The 16,029-nt window shown below is 37.9% G+C and overlaps 1 protein-coding gene across 7 annotated transcripts in view; it reads left to right on the top strand.

Moving 5' to 3' along the window:
- Positions 1–16,029, top strand: part of rims1a (regulating synaptic membrane exocytosis 1a) — a 549,448-nt gene that overhangs the window by 358,971 nt on the left and 174,448 nt on the right. For 4 of the 7 annotated variants that reach the window (XM_073056477.1, XM_073056478.1, XM_073056481.1 and 1 more), the window contains exons 17-19: positions 2,509–2,662; positions 2,950–3,075; positions 15,188–15,250. In XM_073056477.1, the coding sequence (XP_072912578.1) occupies positions 2,509–2,662; positions 2,950–3,075; positions 15,188–15,250 (343 nt within the window). The remainder of the gene's footprint in view (positions 1–2,508; positions 2,663–2,949; positions 3,076–15,187; positions 15,251–16,029) is intronic. The other 3 variants (XM_073056479.1, XM_073056480.1, XM_073056482.1) reach the window with 1 other exon arrangement.

Consider the following 16,029-nt stretch of genomic DNA (forward strand, 5'->3'; position numbering starts at 1 on the left):
AGTAATGACTTTTAAAGAAAAAGTTATTTTCATCAACTTTCAGATTAGTGGCATTAGTACAATAATCATGTCATAATAATGCAGCACATTTTGGAAGGCATGAACTGATGTAAATTAGGGTTGAAATAAATTAGCTAAGTAGTTTCACATCTGATTGAACTTGATGACCTACATAAACTTACAAGTGAACAACATAAAGATAAATTTCTGTTTTGGGTTTATTTAACTCTGTGTCCTAAAAACAATTCAGGACATTTTCATAAGACATTGTATACAAAATGAGTAGTCATGATTAATCACTTGCTGCGAGGCCTCAGTTAAGATATAAAATCTTAGAAGATAGAGATGAGTTTGAGGAAGATATTATCACATATCCTTGTCCACATGATTAGTAAAGCCTCGCTAAATGAAATGAAATGAAAAATATAAAGTTAAAAAATAATTTAGCACATAATTAAATTGCATGTTCAGTTAAGTCAAGCTTGCTTTCAAAGCACAAAATTTTAAAAACATGTAGTTAGACTTGTCTGCAATTTGGATCAGCTGTGAGCAAACAATTTGTTTATCATAAGAAAACTTTGTATCTAGTTTTTGTCAAAAAGTCTATTTGCTCACTGCTCAATAAAAATAACAGTATGCTGTTGTTTCTGTGAAGTTTATTCAGTCATTTGTACAGAAATTATAAAGTACCACAATAAAACTAGCAATCCACATTGGAAGAAAGAAAGGCAACATGCCTCAAGCAAAAACAATGGTGTCAAGTGATATTTGAATAGCAATTTTGATGGAATTTATTAGGTTAAAACTTTAGAGCTTAAGGCTTTAACAAAATTCTGCAATTAAATTCTACATAAAAATAAACTTTAAAGAATTTTAAAAGCTAAATATTCTGCTTTATGTTGTGTGTTTCATTTTTCATTAATTATGGTTTTAAGAATTGATTTTTGTTTTCTGCTTGAGAGGCCTCTGGTATCCCACTCTATACCCTATTCCACAAGTGATCAATGCAGGGGCACAGGGAAGAGATTTGACATTTTTCGGCACAATGAGAATAAAGAACAACAGATTATTAAGTAAAACATTAAGAGATTAAGAAAATGAAGGGTTGAAAATAAAAATACCAAACTAAATTGTCTTTTTTTAAATAAACCAGCCCTATTTATCTTTCTTCACACAGCATCCCTGAATCCTTTCAATTTCCAGAAACAAATCTCGATGCATTTTGATTATGGTCTTGCTGAATTGCTCATTTGCAAGCTTCTTACTCTCTACTTAAATAGATTAGCCTAAATGTTCTGATTCTCATTGTTAAAACGTTAAAGGCATTTTTTTTTTATTTAGAGAATAAAGCTAATTAGAAAATCAAGTCTATCCAGTCTCCTACAATTTTTACCGTATATTGGCTTGCCTTGCTTGTCCTATTAACCCTTCAACAGACTGAGCAATTATTCTAATCAATTTCTATCACCATATTATATTTACTCTTCGCTAAAGAATCCGGCTTTAGAGCGCCATGTCACTATCTGTTTCATAAAAATTGAGGAATATTTAATAATAAACTCTTAATTATTGCAAGTGTTCCAATTGTCAAAAGATAAAATGAAAAATTTAAGAGCCATTGATTTTGATTGCTGAGGATGTTGCTTGGTAACATACCTTTACTTGTCTTCCTACTTAATTTGGCTGCCAAACAAAATTAGGAGTGAAGTTCCTGTACTCACATTCTCAGTATTTTGGAATTAATGCTAGCTTATGCCTTTTCCACCTGACAGAGGAGAAATACTGTATTCATTTATTTTCTGTGTTATGTTCACTTAATGCTTCTCAGAATAAATTGCATTTTATAATATCTAAGACTCTGTTTGGAAAGAGTGTTGCTTTGTGACAGAGTCGATGGCCATGTTCTGACAGTGCAGAAATACTTTTCTTGTGGCTTGCCTGTACTGTTTGAGGCTAAACTATCAGTCAACAAGATCAGTTAAGTACTTCAATGGAGCAGATGATATTTGTACTGTTTCAGTAAATATTTGGATTCCACTTATTCCCTAAGTGCCTTCCTGCTTGAGCTCCACAGGTGAAGTGCTATAGAGCAGCACATAGTCATAGACACAAAATATCCAATTGACTGCAACCTGCATGGCTTTGCTTTAGCCTATTGTAGATATTTGCATGGCCTTGTCCATGTGTCCAAGTTGATGGCTTTCCAATTGTTTTTGATCATAATGTTGCACAATAAATATCAAACAACTAGGCCAGCCCCTTGACAATCTAATTTGGATGTAGGTTGTTTTGTTTGCATGCATTAAAAGACCGTTTCATGATTAAAAGATTAAAATTGATGAGCTAAAACGAGGGTGAAAATGCTGTTGGCATGGAATCACGCTTTTAATTTCTTGTTTCATTGAAGTTCATCTTTATAGTTGCAGCATTGCTCATATTGATTAATATTCTTGCATACAAATATTAAAACTTACATTGTACTTTTATTTTTGGCATCTTAACCAACAGATTATAGGGTTAGCAGTAGAGAAAGTAGAGCAAGTACACTAACAGTACCAGATCAGCAGAGAAGCCCGCATCATCGTTCACGTTCTGTCTCTCCTCACCGTGGTGACGACCAGGGCAGGACCCGGTCACGATTACCCAGTGTCCCACTACAGAGGTGTGTTTCTTGTTCTTGCTGCTAGTTTCAATTTATTAAACTATGGACAGGAAGAATCATATAAAATCTTTGTTTTACAAAATTGTTAATCTGTTTTGTTGGAAAACTACAATTTCTTCCATAGAATTTCAAAATCATTAGGCAAAAAGACATTGTGATAACCAATATTGGGCTTAGTGCTCTGTGACTTCCTTGTTTTCTCTTGAAATAAAAGATGTTGAGAGAACGTTTTCTCTTGAAGTGTAGTCTTAACAATCCTCAACTAACCTGTGGATCTTTTCTCATAGGAGTCTGGATGAGATCCATCAGAGCAGACGATCTCGCTCTCCTACCCGATATCAAGCTGTCTCACGCAGTCCCATCGAGCGCAGGCCCAGGGACTTAGACACTCACTACGCATATGAAAGAGACAGGTACAGTGTTCATCAATTTTCCCAGTGCTCTTGCTCAGCATCTTGATCAACGTTTTGTAATAGTTTCCATTTTAGTGATGTTTGTAAGTAATTCCACTGATCTAAAACGTCATCTCTCCAATAGAGATGACTAAATTGGAAAATATCTGAATTATTTGCCAGCTGAATTATTTCATGGCCATTCCCCTCTGAACTAGTGTCTCTGTTTTTGTTCTGAGCTCTACCAAAACTTTCTGACTGACTTTCTGAGTCACAACTAGCCAGCATAATTAACCACATCAGAATAGAGACTTAGCACACAATAGGCAAGGAAATGCTGGGAAAATAATGGCAAATTAATGCAGTACCTTAACATTGATTTTAAAAAAGAGATGAGAAAGAAAATACCATAATGTAAATTGACGTAAATTGCCATATGATTCAGGAGCATTTCATTAGGAGACTCATAGAAATGGAAAGAGCTTTGTCAGTTTCTGACTGGGTTTCAAGAAAATTTGTTGAGGTTAATTTCACATGTACAGAAAGTTAGTATTAAACAATATCAGAGAGAACGTAACATATGGGAACCCACTCATACCGTAAGTTTGAGTTTATTGTCATTCAACTGTACACATGTATGCCACCAAATGAAACAATATTCCTCCAGACCAAAGTGTACAACACACTACATATAAATCACATACATAACTCATAAAGTTATATTACCACTAGTAAATTAATAAATAATAAGGTGCTTTGTGACAAGTTAACAAATAAACAGTATAATGCTACTGATGCTTCATGCGTGATGAGACCTGGGCCATGGCAGGGAATTCAGTAGTTTTACGGCCTGCAGGAAGAAACTTTTTCACATCCTAACAATTCTTGTCCTAATGCTAAAGTACCTCCTGCCTAATGGTTGGGGATCAAAGAGATTGTTGGACAGATGAGAGGGATCATTGAAAATGCTAAGAGCCTTGTGTACACAACACTCCTGATAAATATCTCTGATGGATGGAGGAGATACCCCAATGATCCTCTAAGCAGTCCTCACAATTTTTTTGTAAGGACTTGTGGTCAGATGCCTTACAATTCCTGGACTAGATGGTGTGATGCAGTTGGTCAGTTCACTCTCAATGGTGCTTCTGTAAAAATTGGTTTGAATGAATGGGGGGAGGGGTGGTCCCTCGCTTGACTCAATCTCCTCAGGAAATGGAGACACCGCTTTGCTTTTTAGACCAAAGAGGTGGTGTTGAGGGACCAATTTACCTGTAGTAAAATCTCCTAGATATTCTTTAAATTACTTATTTTTCCTTCCATTTCCTTTCTGTCTCATTTCCTTTTCATTGTCTTTTCTCCTTCATCCAATCTTTCTTTCCATTTCTTTGTTTAACACATCGTATTTAATTTGACGAATTCCTTTGCTGTCATTTCTTGCTTCTTCTTGTGTCCATGAATGCTATTCATGCAGAAGATAAATTCTTGGTCACAATTTTCACAAGGTTCAGGATATTCCATTGACTATAATCCCATATCCCATGCACATTTCCAATTAGGTCTGAATTACTTAATAGTTTACAACTGGCAGTGTTCAGCATAATTTTTTTTTTGGTGGATGATGTGAAAAATCTAATCTTTCACAGTTGACCTTTATTTTCTCCTGAAATGCTAAACCTATGATGCATGTTCTCAAACTCTGCATTCTCTTTCTCCTTTTATCTATAATAACCTCAATTTATTTTCTCTCTTCCCTTGTATCATGACTTGGAAGTCCTGTGTTATTCATTTTCACTCTCCATTTAGGATCCCCACTGAAAAAGTGCAGATACTCATTTTTCAACATGGAGTACAAGTGCATCTTCTTAATTTATTTATTTTGGGTTTTATATTTTCCTCATGCATTTTGATTCAGTATGAACTTCAAAAGTAGTTGTAAACAACTCAGATGTTTCAGATGGCCGTCTTTCTCCATGCTTTTGGGGAGGCTGCCTGGCCTCACCTGTGAAGCTTTCTCACTTCATTTCTCATCTTACTTTCACATCTGATATGGTGAAATCCAGTAATGTCTTTCTCATCCCCATTTGCTGCTTACTGGGATGAGTCTACCAAAGGCATAAACTTTCCAAAATGTCCTTTGTATTGGAGTGTTAAATCAGTTCTCAATCTTGTCACATGCAGCAGGGGTGATTATACAAAAGTTATTAACCATACCTAACAAGACTGTCATAGTCTGGACCTAACTACATTATTATAGCTTGGTGTGTGCCCTCCTGATGACTGCTCTATTTTGAAGATGATTTCAATCAGTGGGTGATTCGGCAAAAGGATATTTGAAATATGGAGACTGGAAATATTGGCCATTGAAACTGATCTCAAATTGAAAAAAGGAGGTTAAGAGCAGCAAGGGCTATGTGGATTGTATTAGAAACAGAAAACAAATTACAGCAAGAAAATTCTAACTTCCCTTTCTATCACTTTATGTAATAAACTGTAAATCCATTTGTTATTGTCATGTTAAATGAGGTACAAGGAAAATTTGGTTTTCCAACCCCTTCATACAGATTATTCCATCACATCAGTGCACTGAGGTAGTACAAGGGAAAGCAAGTGCAGAATAAAGGGTTATACTTTCAGAGAACAGTGCCGGCAGACAAGAAGGTGCAAGGTCATAACAAGATGGAATCTTGAGCTCACAATCTATCTTACAGTAGGGAACTGTTCAATAGTCTTATAACAGTGGGATAGATACTGTCTTTTTGCCTGGGTAGTATGTGTGTGGTATCTTCTGCATGATGGGTAGGGGGAGGAAAGGGAATATCCAGGGTGAGTGAGGTATTTAATAATGTTTGCTGTTTTACTGAAGCAGGGTAAGTATTAACAGAGTCCATGAAGGGGAGTCTGGTTTCCACAATTCTGTCCACAATTCTCTTGCAGTTCCTTGCAAACTCAGGCAGAGCAGTTTCCATAGCAAACTATAATGCATCCAGATAGGATGCTTTCTATGGTGTATCTATTAATATTAGTGGGGGTCACAGGGGATGTGGCAAAATTTTTTAGGCCCCCAGAAGACATAGAGGAACTGGTGCACTTTCTTGGCCATGTGCCTACATGGTTGGACCAAGACAGGCTATTGCTGATGTTTACTCTTATAAACTTAAAGTCTTCAGCCCTCTTGACTCAGCAATATTGATAGAAATAGGATTATGTACATCACCCCTGCACCCCTTTTCAATGTTCAATGCCCAGATCATTTGTTTTGCTGACTTTGACACCATACCTTGCTGACACCATACCATTAGGTTCTGTATCTCCTTCCTGTATTGCAACTCATCATTATTTGAGATATTTAGCCCACTATGATGGTGTCATCTGCAAACTTGTGGATGGAGTTTGAGCAGAATCTGCCCACGTAGTCATGAGTGTGTAGGGATTAAAGTTGTTGGTGAGGAAACAGCCTTGTAAGGCACCCAATATTGAGAATTGTGGTGGAGCTGCTGTGTCCTGTCCTTATTAATTGCAGTCTGTTGGGCGAGAAGTCGATCCAGTTGCAAAGGGAGGTATTAAGTCAGATGCCTAACAGTTTGCAAATTACACAATTTAAGGTGGAGCTGAAGTATATAAACAATAGCCTTACATACAGTAGGTGTCTTTACTGTCCTCATGCTCCAGAGATGAGTTTAGGGCCGGTGAGATGACATTTGCTATGGAATACGTATATTGCAGTGGGTTGAGTTTGTCTGGAAGGCTGGAGTTAATACAAGCCATGTCCAGCCTCTCATGGTGGTGGGTGTCTGAGCCACCAGCAGTAATCATTAAAGCATGTTACCTTATTTTTCTTTGGTACCAATTCATGATAACAATTAATCATTGTATTCTGGGGTACTTTTCAGAAGACAAAGAAGGCAAGTTCTAGGCATTAACAGGCTACAACAGCCCTCCAGGTATGTGGTAACCACACTTTAATGGCAGCTTGCATCAGAGTATTTGAAAGGGTGTAAGTTTGCTCCCATGCTTTGAACGCTGAGCTGCTTACACCCAATAAGGGTGCTGGAGCTCGTGAGTAAAATAGTGCTGTACCTGAGGTGGCAGAGGAGTCAAGATCTAGTTAGAGAGCTGTGATGGGTGAAATAGGGATGGAAGATTGTGCTTTTTAACCTCATGTATTAGCATTTTTCCCTTCAGCAGCTTATCACCACTTCCTGTCTACAGGAAGTTACAAAATATTCTGCAGCAGATGCTGGAAACCTTGTTGTCAAGATTGGGGTGGAGAAATAGAACTGTAGGACATGTTATTAAAAAGGTAGAGGTATTAGATAGCTTAGCAGGCTTAAAAGTGGATAAATCTGAAAAGTCTGATGAAATGTATCCCAGACTGCTAAAGAAGGCAAGACGATATTCCTGTGGCTCTGACTGAAATATTTAAATAAAGTGGCTAAAAAAAAATATTGAATCTTTGCCTTCATTCACTGGAGCATAGAATTTAACTGCAGAGAGATTTTGATTTAACATTATAAAATATTGGTTAGGCTACAACTGGAGAGCTGTCTACATCTCGTCACCTTAAAGGAAAACATGATTGCACAGGAAAAGGTGCAGAGATTTATCAGGGTGTTGCCTGAGATTAAATATTTAATTATGAAGAGAGACTCATAGGTGTGGTTCATTTTCCTTGGAATGGAGGAGACTAAGAGAGGACCTGCTAGAGAATTACAAGGGCATATTAGGAAACTGCAATTGCAGGGGTATCTGAAACTAGAGGGCTTAGAATGATGGACAAGAAATTTAGGAGGGATTTGAGGAAGAATTTTTTTCACTCATTGGGTGGTTGGAATCTGAAATACATGACCAAAGTGCATAGAGTATGAAGGCACTCTTATGATATTTAAGACTAACACCTGAGTCACCTGATTTGTAAGTGGGAGAAATACAATAGAACAAATATTCAACCTCCAAGTACTGAATGAGAAATACAGCCAAAATCAACAGAACATCTTCCACATGTTCATAGACTTCAAGAAGGCATTCAATAGAGTGTGGTATAATGTACTCTGGGCCACAGTGAAGAGCTACAACATGAGCCAGAAGCTGATCCAAACCATCATGCAGCTCTACACCAAAGCTAGCAGTGCAAAACTTCAGCAAGGCACAGTCGGAGAGTGGTTCCACACATTAGTTGGAATCCAACAAGGCTGTCTCCTTTCACCCTTGCTGTTCAGCATTTTCCTGGAGCAAATAATGCAGGATGCTCTGGAAGACCGTATCAGCAAGTCAGCATAGGAGGATAGTTCATAACCAACCTCAGGTTCACCAATGACATTGATGGGCTGGCAGGAAGTGAGGATGAATTGGCCTACCTTGTGAACAGTCTGGACAATACATTTACCAGATATTGCATGGAGATCAGCACAGATAAAACCAAGCTGATGAGAAACAGTGAGGAGACACTCACATCAAAGAGCACAGTCTGTGGACAAGAACTAGAGAATGCCAAACAGTTCAAGTATCTTGGCACCATCATCAACCAAAAAGGATCAAAACCTGAAGCCCTTGCAAGGATAGTCCAAACAACAGCAACACTGGCTAAAGTAAAACCAATCTGGAGAGACAATAACATCACTCTCAGATCCAAGTTGAAACTCCTGCGTGCACTTGTGCTCTCCATCTTCTTAAATGCATGCAAACCATGGACTTGAACAGCAGAACTGCAAAAGAAGATGCAGGCAGTAGAAATGAGATACTTCAAAAGATTCCTCAACATCTCCTATACAAACCTTGTCTAAAAAACGATGAAGTACAAAGAACCATCACCCAGCATATGAGACACTATATAGATCTACTGTCCACAGTAAAGAAGAGGAAACTGAGATGGTATGGCCAAATAACAAGGTCAAGTGGACTCTCAAAGTCCATTCTTTTGGGAATGGTGCAGGGGTAAAGAAAAAGAGGCAGACAGAGGAAGAAATGGCAGACAACATTGCAGAAGTTACTGGAGAGAGCTTTGCCACAACCCAGGCACTCGTCAACAACTGTGAAAAACAGAGGGAACTGGTGCAACACTCATCTGTACAGTGCCCCTATGACCCAGGCGGGTTGCGGGATCCGTAACTGTAACTGTAACCTGAGTACCTAGTGCATGGAAGGCTATGGACTAAGTACTGGTAAAGAGGATTAGTGTAGATTGGTATCCGATGGTCAGCGTAGCTATGGTGGGTTGAAGAGCTTCTTTGCATCCTGCGTAACTGTATGAAATAGGAAGACTGCAGTTAAATCAATATATAGAAAAATGATACAAGTTCAGACTCTGGAGGCATTGCCCTGATTGTGGAGAAAGTCTTACCTAAAAGGACAATTTTAGTCTGATTAAAATGATCAAATTCTCATTGAAAGGTTTGATGCAGTTTGGAATCTATACTGTAATTAAGTAGGGATAACAAAGTAGAGAACAACAGATATAAGCCATAATTAGATCAGAAACAATGAAAGAGATATACAAGCAGTAACATTAGACCAGGAGCTAGTATTATAACATGGTTATATTAATAGAGGTATGGCATGCACAAGTTCAGGAATTGGTTTATAATGTTTCTGGTTCTTAAGTATTTTGGGATAATAGAGAAAGAAAAAGGTTGTGGAAAATGTTATTGATAAATGTTATCCTGTTGTCATGTTGTGCATATGTTCCTCCCCACTGATTTTCCTCCTGGCACTTTATCCCTGCAACTGCCCCTATACCTCCTCCCTCACTATCATTCAGGGCCTTAAAAAGTCCTTCCAGGTGAGGCAACACTTCACCTGTGAGTCTATTGGAGTAATGTATCCAATGCTCGCAGTGTTGCCTCCTCTGTATCAGTGAGATCCAATGCAGATTGGAGAACCACTTTGTCAAGAACACTCTGTCCATTACAACAGCCAGCCAACCATTTCAAATCCACGTTCCATTCCACACTGATGTACTTGACTGGAACCTCCTCTACAATGAAGTCAAACCCAGGTTGGAAGAGCAACACCTCATATTCCATCTTAGTGGTCTTCAACCTGATGGCTTCAACATCGATTTCTCTAAGTTTTGGTAACTAGTCTCCTCAGTTCCCCCCCCCCCCTTCTTTGCCCTTATTCATGTGGTCTGCTCACCATCTCTTCTCCTCCCTGCCCTCAAAAAATGCCCATCACCTCTCTCTAGTTCCCCGCCTTCTTCCCTTTATTCCATGGTCTACCGTTGTCTTCCATCTTCTTCAGCCGTTTACGTCCTCCATCTTTTGCCTCCTATCTTCTTGCATCATTCCTCTTCATCCCTCCTCCCCCTTCCCCCTCCGACCCAGTCATGTTTTACCTGCCAGCTTGTGCTTCTCTTTCTCCTTCTCCCCCTCCCTTTTATTTCTGGCTACTGCCTTCTTCCTTTCCAGTCTGCCAAAGCAGTACTCTTCATTTCCCTTCATAGATGCTTCCTGACCTGCTGAGTTGCTCCAGTGTGCGTTACTTGAGATTTCCAGCAGAACTTCTTTTGTCTCCAAGTAGCTAATGCTATTCAGATGCTTAAGTTAAAAAGGACAAGTCATAGCACTACAGACTGGTCAGCCTGACATCAGTAGTAAGGAAATTATTGGAGGGAATTCTGATAAACAGGATCTCCCAGCATTTAAATAGACAGAATATGATTAGAAGGAGTCAGTGTGGCTTTGTTCATGTAAAATCATGCTTAATGAACCTCCTAGAAGTTTTTTGAAGAAGTAAGCAAAAAGATAAATGGGAATAGGGCAGCCTATTTGGAATTTTGCAAAATATTTGACATGTCCAACGTGGTCGGCAGGTCCGGAATATAGAATCCAGGGAGAGCTAGATAAGTGGATTGAAAATCAAATCTGAGATAGGTGCTGGGTAAAAGGTTTTTTTTTTCCTTGAAATGAATGCCAGTGACTTGTGGTGTGTCACAGGGAATCAGTGTTGAGACCCTTGTTCATTATTTATATAAATGATTTGGATGCAAGTGCATAAGGCTTGATCAGTAAGTTTGCAGATGACACAGAATTTGGTGTTGTTGATAGTGAAGAAATTTATTGTAGATTACAAAGGTATTTTGATCAGTTAGAGAAGTGAGCTGAGGAGTGGAAAGTAGATTTCAATATTGGTATTGTAAGCTAATACATTTTGTAAAGTCAGAGCAAAGTAGCACATAGTATGAATGGTAGGGCACAAGAGAATGTAATGGAACAGAGGGACCTCGGAGGACAAGTGCACATAATAGGATAAACATCCTGACCTCATCCATGCCTAATGGTATGCTTTCCAGTGAGCAATACTAGTGCATTCACTAAGGATGAAAATTTGTTCGATCCACCAGGAATGCTATGAGCAGGCATTGTTTTCAGTACCTGAGCTGACAATCAAAGAGATGTTGTGAACAAAGGGAACGATAAAGCACAGAAGACATCACTATGTGCTGATAAAGGAGAAGTGAGGGCAAACCTGTATCATTATGAAATGTATGTGCATAACACAACTCCACTTTAAAAACATTATATATTATTCAAAAAAGTCTTGAAATTGTTAATGTGGAAACACCAATGTGGTTGGGTTGAACTAGTTTCTTTTTATTGGGTAAGCCCTTCTGCAAGTTGTTTGAAGATGAATAACTGTTTTAGAACTCAAATTTTATTCAAAGTAACTATTTTAGAAATTCACTTCATAACTTCACCTTTTAAAAATTGTTTTTATCTTGGAAAAATTTTACCTTTAGAAAGAAGCATAGCAAATTAGACTAAGTTTAAATTTGGTTTTAATTTTATTAAAACTCTAGAATGTAAGCTGTTACAGCTGGCTGAGAACAAATTTATGTAACCAGAAAAAATGAATCCAATTTTGCTTTCTTTTGTTATTTAAATCAATTCTATTTAGCAATCAGGATTAGTGTTTTAAATTTCATGGATGTTTCAAAATATGTTTACAGGGAGCAGAATTATCACTAAATAATATAGACTATCTGGTAAAACAAACAGACACATGACAGATGGAATTTAATCCAGATATGAGGTGTATAGTGCCTTGAAAAGGTATTCAGCTCCCACAACTATTTTTAGATTTTACTGTTTCATTTTCTAAATTTAAAATATGTTGAAGTAGGATTTTTGAGCTAATCTATAAAACTTTGTGCATCATGTTAAGTCAAAAGAAAAATTCCAAAACCTGTCAACAATTTACTAAAAATTAAAAACCAAAATTGTGAGGCTGTAAAAGTATTCATCCCCTTTGTAATTACAATGCCAACTTTCCTTCGGTGCAATACTGTATATTATCTGACCAACTCACACAATTTGTTGATGTAGAAAATTGGAGGACTGCCTGAATAATAACCCCCTCTCTCTGTAAGGTCCAACAGTATGGTTGCTTTTCAGCATACCAAACCAAAATGACGGTCAAAGAGCATTCAAGGCAAGACATGGAAATAATAGAGAAGCATAAATTTGGGGAAGGGAACAGACCATCTCAAAGGCACTGAACATACCTCGAAGCTCAGTGCACTTCATCGTGAAGAAGTGGAAAAAATATGAAACCACAGCTACACTGCCTAGTTCAGACCATCCCTCTAAACTTAGTTGCCAGAGACGAATGGCACTTGTGAGAGGCTACAAGTGCCATTTGGGTCCATAAAATGTCATCACAAAAAAAGCAGGGTCACACTAAATCAGGGTTCAAGAAATTCAGCGTTCAAACTGACCCAATGTTGACCTCAAATCCTAAAACACCCCTATTTTTGCCCTATTTGACCCATTTTTTACACGTTTACCTTCTGGCAAGTAAATTAACCTTTGAATTAAAGAATTCCACAAATTAATCGTTGTTACTGTAGAAGTTAAAACACAAATTAATTTTGAGTAAAGCTTTTCAATACACTAAACAACAAATAAAAACATTCAAGAATATTAGCAATAATCATTTACAGTTTATTTCTTAAAAAAGTGATCGAGTGTTCCTTGCTTGAACGTACCTTGTCGCTGGCTGCCAGCAAAATCTAGAGTGCTTCTGAGTTGGGGGGTTTTTCTCCTGACACTAACACTTGAGAAATCCCCTGACAGCGTTTAAACCGGTCTAGCCATCCATTGCTAGCTTTGAACTGTGAAGTTTCTCTATTGATCTGCTTGTCAAACCTCTCGGCTTGAGCTTTGAGAATAGGACCCAAAATTGAAAGGCCTCCTGAGCGAGCTTGAACGAAGTACTCATACAGGGAGTCATCGAGGCTGAAATCTTTGGCTGTCTTCAGGCGTTTGGCTTTTGGTCCTGCTTCTTCGTCAACTTTGCAAAGCGACACACGTAACTTTTCTTTGTGAGATTTCCAGCCACGAAGTGTTGATTCTGGTATCCCGAGGTCTCGTGCAACTTGAGTTTGACTTTTAGTCTAGATCGTGTCAAGTGTGTGAAGCTTATTTTTCACAGAAAAAGATTTTTCTTTTTCTCGCAGTTTGTTCCATTTTGAGCAAAAAAAAGGTCCAATGACTCACACAAAATGCTGGTGGAACGCAGCAGGCCAGGCAGCATCTGGTCAAGACCCTTTGTCAGGACTAACGGAAAAAAAGAGTTAGTAAGAGATTTGAAAGTGGGAGCAGGAGGAAGAGACCCGAAATGATAGGAGAAGACAGGAGGGGGAGGGATGAAGACAAGAGCTGGGAAGTTGATTGGCTAAAGTGATACAAAGCTGGAGAAGGGGGAGTATGGTTTGACGTGGACATGGAGTCCAATGACTCATCACGTTATATCCGAATTCGCGTTAAATCGGGGTTTCACTGTAATAGGATTTGAGTACAGGAACATGAACATATTGATACAGCTGTACAAGGTCTTGGTACACCTTGAGTATTGTGTCCAGTTTTGGTCTCTTTATTTATAGATGTTCTTACTAAGGAATTCAGCGAAGGTTCACTGAATTGATTCCTGCAATGGCAAGCCTGATAGAATCAGAATCACATTTCTTATCACTGACTTTTATGATGTGAAATTTGTTGTTTTGTGGTATCGGTATGGTGCAAAAGCATAGAACTACTATAAATTGTAAAAATAAGTAAGTAGTCTAAAGAAAAGGAATAACAAAGTTGTGTTAATGGGTTTATTGACCGTTCAGAAATCTGATGATGGAGAAGACGGAACTGTTTCAGAATTGTTGAATGTGGAGGTTCATGCTCCTGTACCTCTTCCCTGAAGGTAGTAACAAGAGGAGGGCATGTCCCAAATAGTTAGGGTCCTTAGTGATAGTTTATAATTAGGTGTTAACGTATTTCCTGAGAAGAAAGAAGAACGCTGTTGCCTACAGATGTATTTCAGAAAAGAACAGTTCTGAAGAAGAACAAGTTTAAATTTATCAGTATTTTTATGATTTCTGTCATGTGAAAGTAAAAACAATGTCTCCTCAAATCATGCTTTCAGTATCCTCTTTGCTATTGGGCTTTTCTTGGGGCTGCAGCAAAGTTAACATCCAGGTGTTGGTAGCCTTCGGCAAGTAAATTGCCATCAAATCTTGGTCTATTGTCCCAGTGTAGCAGAGTTAGAGACCCACCATTGCCTGTTATTAATCTCTTCCCTAACTGAGGACATGGGATGCTTAAACATTTTGTTGCTGAGGGAACATGATTGGTTTAAGTACAGAGTTGTTGGTAAATTTGCTTCATTCCTGCCATCTCCGAATTTACATAGCCTTTCTCCATTGCACCAGTAATTCTTACAAAAAGCTTTTGTTAAGAAATAAATTTACCTATTCTGTTTTGATCCTAATAAGATTAGATTTCCAGAGAGATGGTCTGGGAATAAGGGAAATCCTTTCACATTTCCTTGTAATTTCATGGTATTCTTCTGTGCAGGGTATATTATGAGTCTGTAAAAAAATGAAATTAAATTGAACATCATTTTATTTGGCAATTCTGCATTTAATGTCATAACACATTTAAATGAATTTTCTCTGATATTTAATCACAAGAACTAACGTTTGCCCATTAGTTTACAAGTTTTAAGTACTTGTGTCATGAAGCGTACAATGAAAAGATTATGATTTGTTCATTGTCAGTGGCATCTTCATCAAATCTCACTTTCTTTTTCATTGCTTCATCTTTTCTCCTCACTGAATTGCTCCCCATTCATCATGTCTGTGCAGTGAATTCCTTATGCTGCCCAGGGCAAAACGAGGAAGGAGTGCAGAGTGCCTGCATACTGCCAGGTAAATATAACAGCGCAGCACCATTCAAGACTGCTTTCTCATTCTGTAACAGAAGGTAATCTGTAAATGACTTTCTAAATTCTTTGGTTTAGTGTTGCTGTCGTAAAATTGGTTTTCAGTTGTAAATATGAGTTCATTGGCCGACATCTTGTTGTGCTTTAACACAGCTACACTTTCTGTTTCTGTAATGCTGCCTTTCATCCCTGTGGTGAATAATATTGAAAGATTATCATTTTCATTGTTTGTATTTGTTTGTGTGTTCAGTAAATTTTTGATAATGCCCCTAAGAAGTAAAATTGGTAAGAACAACAAACGTATGAGCCAGAGGATCCATCCATTTCAGATGTTGGTTTCTTATGTTGTGCATTGGGCAAACTGCCTGCTTATGTACCTAATATCTCATCAAGTTTAACACACGTTCTTTATTTAGATATTGTCTCTACAAACTAACGTGGCAATATAGATGTACTGTGACATGATGTTCTTTGGTATTTAATCCATTGTTGGAATAACCCTTATTACAACAAACAGTTGCATTTCCCTGAAATTTATACATATCTCCGAAAAATACCTTTCTCAACAGGGACTGCTCCCTCAATGTATATTTAATGAAAAACTAAACATTTTTCTCTGAGCCATTTTCACTTGAAAGTACCCACAAGTAGGCAATTGTTTTTGGCTGCACAAGTAGATGTTAATAAAATCTCACACATGTGTAGCCAATCATAAAATGTATACCCTTTGCCCTGGAGTGTTTCATTGCCAGCATCACTTTTGCA

The sequence above is a fragment of the Hemitrygon akajei genome, chromosome 9 (genome assembly GCF_048418815.1).
Source record: "Hemitrygon akajei chromosome 9, sHemAka1.3, whole genome shotgun sequence".
NCBI lineage: Eukaryota > Metazoa > Chordata > Chondrichthyes > Myliobatiformes > Dasyatidae > Hemitrygon > Hemitrygon akajei.